The sequence below is a fragment of the Syngnathoides biaculeatus genome, chromosome 4, assembly GCF_019802595.1.
Source record: "Syngnathoides biaculeatus isolate LvHL_M chromosome 4, ASM1980259v1, whole genome shotgun sequence".
Taxonomy (NCBI): domain Eukaryota; kingdom Metazoa; phylum Chordata; class Actinopteri; order Syngnathiformes; family Syngnathidae; genus Syngnathoides; species Syngnathoides biaculeatus.
In genome coordinates, this window is record NC_084643.1 from 23,086,987 (window position 1) to 23,092,647 (window position 5,661).

The 5,661-nt window shown below is 45.2% G+C and overlaps 1 protein-coding gene across 1 annotated transcript; it reads left to right on the forward strand.

Annotated features, from left to right (window-relative positions):
• The first annotated feature begins 465 nt into the window (after positions 1-465).
• Positions 466-3,796, forward strand: znf703 (zinc finger protein 703). The gene is made up of 2 exons (XM_061818431.1): positions 466-1,131; positions 1,523-3,796. The coding sequence occupies exons 1-2, from the start codon at positions 880-882 to the stop codon at positions 3,014-3,016; spliced, it is 1,746 nt and encodes a 581-aa protein (XP_061674415.1). The 5' UTR covers positions 466-879; the 3' UTR covers positions 3,017-3,796.
• The last annotated feature ends 1,865 nt before the right edge of the window (positions 3,797-5,661 follow it).

Here is a 5,661-nt window from a genome sequence, read left to right on the forward strand (position 1 = left end):
CCCTGTGACTGACTGGCTACCAGTTCTGAGTGGAGTAAATCTTTCGCCCGAAGTTAGCTGGGATAGGCTCTGGCACTTGCGTGACCCTTGTGAGGATAAGCAGCTTGGAAAATGGAATGGAAACCCCCTTCAGAGGAATAAAACACATTTATGCCTCCCACAGATGAGGGGACTTGGGTCAAAAGATCTGACTGAAGTCGACTCCAGCTGCCATTTTTATGATTTGTGACCTGCTTGTCAAATACTCAAGAACGACTTGACAGAGTCATCTTGTTTACAGTTGGAAATCTGCATTTTAATCAAGACAGTTTTTCTTTTTTTTTCTTCTTAAAGAAATCAACATTTGGCTGTAGTTTACTCCTTTTTCGGTATTGTGTGTGAATTAAGCATGTGGTATGTTGAGGTCACACATTTTTGGGAGGGTGAGGCCATGAGGCAAGCCACGCCCCATTGTGCAACGAAGCTTCGTGATTGGGCGGCGGCAGCCTGCTTAGAAAGAGCAGCCCTCCCCTTGGAGATGTGCAAGAAATTGCAAAGCGACGAGACGCAGCACAAGTCAGACGGAGACGCGCAACCTCGCAGCGGTTTTGCCCGTTTTCTTTTCTTCCTCCTCGGGATTATTCCTCACGCAAGTGTCTCTTCCTGGTGGGTTTCCATTTTGAGAACTGGATCGAGGAATACAGAGACAGTGAAGAGACTGTTCAAGGATGTCATTTCTTTCTCGATAGACATTGCGTGGTTGCGCACTGCGCACAAGCCGTATTCGGATTATCAAACTCACTTCGGAAGAATTCGATCATGATGAGCCGTTCTAGTAAATGAATTTTAGCTCGGTGTCGACCAGTTTTTATCCGCTTTCCTTGACGCGTCTGGACCCCGATGAGAGATCCCACCAGTGGCTCAAGATCGTTTTTACGCAGCCAGTGTCCGGATCGCAACGTCGCCAGTGGTAGTCTTCGCCGAAAAGCAGTGGAAACCCGGTCCGTGTGCAGAGCCAAGTCTCCATTAGATCCGTCACGTCAGGCCAAACGGCTCCCCATCAGGATTGTCAAGATGTTGACGGCGCACAGCGGCCACTTGCTCCACCCGGAGTACCTTCAACCCCTCCAGTCCGCGCCAGTCAGCATCGAGGTAAGAGGCGACGCCAAAACAAAAAAACAAACAAACAAAACTAGAACATTAATCTTATGTCATTTATCCAATATAAAAAATATATATTTAAAAAAAACAATGTAATAGAATAGAAATTATTCAACTTTACTGGGATGAATTTATCAGGAGAAGTTTTTAAAATAGTAATAATATAATATAATTAGTGGATACATTGATAAATGAAATAAGGCATTTTGTTTTTTAATTCCTCAAGATTAAATTCATTCATTTACTACTGCATGTTTTCAGAATACATATGATCTGATCTCTTCAAAACTCTTAATTGTATTTATACATATAGTATGACTTAGTCTAAATTAAAAATCTTAACATCATAAAACATTGTGGGTTTCTTTTCTTCTTTCTTTAGCTTGATGCCAAAAAGAGTCCATTAGCCTTGCTGGCACAGACATGTTCTCAAATCGGCAAACCGGACCCTCCCTCCTCCTCCAAGCTGGCCTCCCTCTCCTCAGGCAGTTTGGGAGACAAAGAAGCAACAAGCCGATCATCCAAGCCTGGAGAGCAGCACCAATCCTCGGAGGACAAGTCCAGCTTCAAACCTTACTCCAAGTCGTCAGGTGACTGCCGTAAAGAAGTTCAAGTGCCCAAGGGGTCTTCAGATAAAACTTTCAGAGTGGCCAATGGAAGCGCTAGCGGTGGAAATATTTCTTGTCCATCTTTTCCAGCCCATTCCAAATCACCAAGCTCCCCTCAGCTCCACACTCAGAGCCAGCCTCCTATACAAAGTCCATCCCCATCCACACAACCGCTGCAACACTCACAAGCCTCGCACATGGACAACAAAAGTGGCAGTTTGGAGCAGCCCAGCTCGGACATTAACAACAGTGGAGACAAAAAAGACGCAGATACAGCTAAATCAGTCATGGATGGGGCGCAGTTGGCCAACTCCAGCCACATACGAGCAAGTGCCAACTCCAGCAATGCCAGCTCTGCCAGTAGTCCGAGGCCTGAGAGCAAGGCCGACACACAGGTCTCTCAGGGTAACCTGGTCTCTGGGCATATCGCACCCGTCTCCCCTTTTAAACCAGGACATTCTGTTTTCCCGTTGCCTCCTGCTTCAATGGGCTACCATGGCTCCATCGTGGGAGCCTACGCAGGTTACCCCTCACAGTTTGTTCCTAGTTTGGATCCTAGCAAATCTGGTCTGGGTTTAGGACTTCCAAGTAAACACCCGAGTTCCAGTCCGCTCACCGGAGCCTCTCCTCCGTCCTTGATGCAGGGTTTGTGCCGGGACCCTTATTGTTTGGCCTACCCCAATGCCCCTCACTTGGGAGGAAGTAACTGTTCCACTTGTGTCCATGATCCCTCAAGTCTCAAGTCTGGTTTCCCCCTGGTCTACCCTTCGCACCACCTGCACTCCTTACACTCTAGCGCCTTGTCATCCGGCACCACTCCCTCCCTCTCGCACCCCCTTTACACTTATGGTTTCATGCTCCCTAACGAACCATTACCCCATGCCTGTAACTGGGTGTCTGTCGGGGGCCCCTGTGATAAGAGATTTGCCACTTCAGAGGAGCTCCTCGCCCACTTGCGTACCCACACAGCTCTGCCTGGGATGGTGGACAGTAAACTCTTGTCAGCGTATCCTTCATCAATTTCATCAACATCCTCCTGCCATCTTCATCTACCCCCACACAGCAGCCCAGGCTCCCTGTCCAGCTCCTTCTCTCTTCGAGGATCCCCTGGCCTTGGCCTGGCCCGCTACCACCCCTATAGCAAATCCCACCTACCTGGAGCACCTGGGGTTCCCATGCCATCCATACCCTCATCTTCAGCTTACTACTCCCCTTATGCGCTCTACAGTCAGAGACTGGGCTCAGCCTCAGCCCTTGGATACCAGTGATATCACAAATAGCAGTGACATTCACGGACTGCGAGCACCAGCTTGAACTCTCTGGAGCAATCCCGAAGATAGACTGCTCGGAGAGGAATCTTCAGCGGTCGGGATTCCTGATGGTCAATCTTGCCAGGAATAGCACCTGTTAGTCTCACAACTGGGACTGGTGATCCAAAAAGGAAAATATCTGTGAGAGTTTGCAAGACACACGGATTGGATAGATTTAAAGCTATTAATTACACCAATAAACAAAGCTTGAAAATCCTGACATTATGTTATTTCATCTCTCTTGATTTTTTTTTGTTTTGTATCTTTTCTACGTGTCACTGAAAACCGAAATTATGTATTTATTTTTCACACAAGCGCTTGCTTCAAATCTGGGAGATGTTTTTTTTTTCTAAAATGAACTTATTTGAAAATCAAGAATGATTAAGAATATTACCGTAATGACTATTACACACAAAAAAAAAATAAAAGCCTTGCACCATGATGAAAATGGACTATGATGCTTTATTCTGAATTATGTCTTTAGATCTCCTGAGGTTTATTTTTATTCATCTCTAGAGGCTTTTTCAGACTCTGGAGACGTGCATGTCTGTGAAAATTATTTTTATTTGTAAATATGCAAAGATGTAATATTTTTTCAAGCCCGTGTGTGGGGTAATGATTTGGGATCACGAACGGTACAGATATAAGGTGACAGAGGTCAAGTCTGTTAATAATGACTGTAACATTCAACCAATTTGGGAAAGTCTTATTTTATTAAATAAATGACACTTGATTGCATTTAACTTGTTTGCACTCATTCTTCAGTATATTTCTACTCTCTATATAATGCAAACGAACGGCTGTTGAGTACGCAGTCTCTCTTCACTCCACCTACTAGTTTTCTTCATAATTCCAGCTGTTCTTTGTGTGTCGGTGTGTATTTTTTCATGGCTCATGTCAATTGACAGGGCTGTCCCAGTGAGGGCATCCTGGGTCACATTAGTCCTATTAGCTCGTCAGTGAGGACTTCCACCCCACCTCCTTGAACCTCCATCACCGACATTACTTTTGTTGACGTGAGTGTGGCTTTTAATTGCTGATTCCTGTTTTGTAAGGCCTAAAAACAGCCTTCTCAGCAGAGAGGAAGGTGGTTTGGAGTGACCATCGGGTTACTGGGACTTCAATAATGACTTGAGGGAGGTGGTGACCCAGAATTGCCTCACACTGTGATGGATAGACCTGTAACACAAAGGCTATGGCTGACAAAGGGATGTAGTTATTACAGAAATATTTATCAAAGTCAAGATACCGCCCTTGGGGAAATTGGACTACCTTACTGGAAACTCCAACACTCGGGCTTTCATCCTGAAGTGAGGAACCATTTTCTTGTTGCTTTTCTGCATGTCAGCAATACTGACTCGGATCTAGCAGAGAGACTAATTGGACAGGAACGTTCCGGTCCATCTTATATTTGAGTATTTGGGTGCTGATATTGTATGTCTCTCCACTCTATTTGGCTGACATACCGTCGCTGGCACAGTGCAAAGAGTCTCCAAGGTGGCTATTGACCCCGACTCTCAGACTCCTCCACTCTTGCGGTTCATTAGCACTCCAGACAGGGAAAGGCAAGCACAGGTGTCACTTGACAGGACCATTAACAAAATGGATGACCCTCCCAAACCACATCCAGGCCCTGCCTCACAAGCAAGGTCACAGCGCCCTGATCACCAGCTTGGGCGGCTCTTTGGGACACTACACTTACTTATTTTTCTTGTTTAGAAAGTGGAGGGATGCAGAGCACTTTACAAAAAGAGTCCATCTGCACAATCCTCCAGCTGCTGGCTTTTTTTTTCTAAGGAATTACAAATGTGGTGAAGACAAGCAACTGCAAATATATGACATGTAGTGCTGTGAGTGCATTTTTTAAAATATATTTAGTTTTCTAAGTTGCTCACAGTGATGCCACTTCGAATACACTGGATTGTGTTGCCCCCTTTAGTCGTGCTGAAGAAGTACAATTGGAAATGTAGTAAAAATGTGTACTATACATTGTTATCTTGGTTTAAAAAAAAAAAGAATGTCACAAATTGGAGGTACATGTGACGAGCTAAGCTGGCTGGAAATGGTTTACAGCACAGGTCACACAGAGGGGAAAACTTTCAATCATGCGAGGGGGTGGAATTAATTTCACTGTTGCCAGTTTGCACTCGTTCATCAAATGCCTCACTATTCTCCCTATTCCCTTGCTCATCACTCTCCGCCATCTATCCCCCCCCCCCCCCACACACACACTCTCTTGCAGCTGAGTCAACACCCACACACTCGATTTATTTGGGCTGATGTGTGGATATGAAAGTATGTGTACTCAGCCTCAAACCTTTGTCGCAGTGACACGAGGCAGGACTAAGCATTTCTGTCATATTTAAAACCATAAAACACAACCCTTCATTTTTATTTTTTTAATTACTAGTTATGGTGTGATGTCAGTGTTGTATCAAGTTCTTGCTCAATTTCTCTTTCAACTGAGAATGCTCAAGAGCACGGGTGTCCAGGAGCAAGATCTGTCTGACTATAACAAAGGTGTCAAACTAAAGGCCTCTGGGCCAAATCTGGCCCGTCGCGTGATTTTAAGTAGCCCGCGAAGGCAAATTATGTGAATCAAC

Bases quoted from the DNA above. Each gene is read 5' to 3' on its own strand.
- znf703 (XM_061818431.1), top strand. From the start codon at position 880: ATGAGAGATCCCACCAGTGGCTCAAGATCGTTTTTACGCAGCCAGTGT. The intron at 1,132-1,522 runs GTAAGAGGCGAC...TTCTTTCTTTAG, and splicing joins CCGCGCCAGTCAGCATCGAG to CTTGATGCCAAAAAGAGTCC.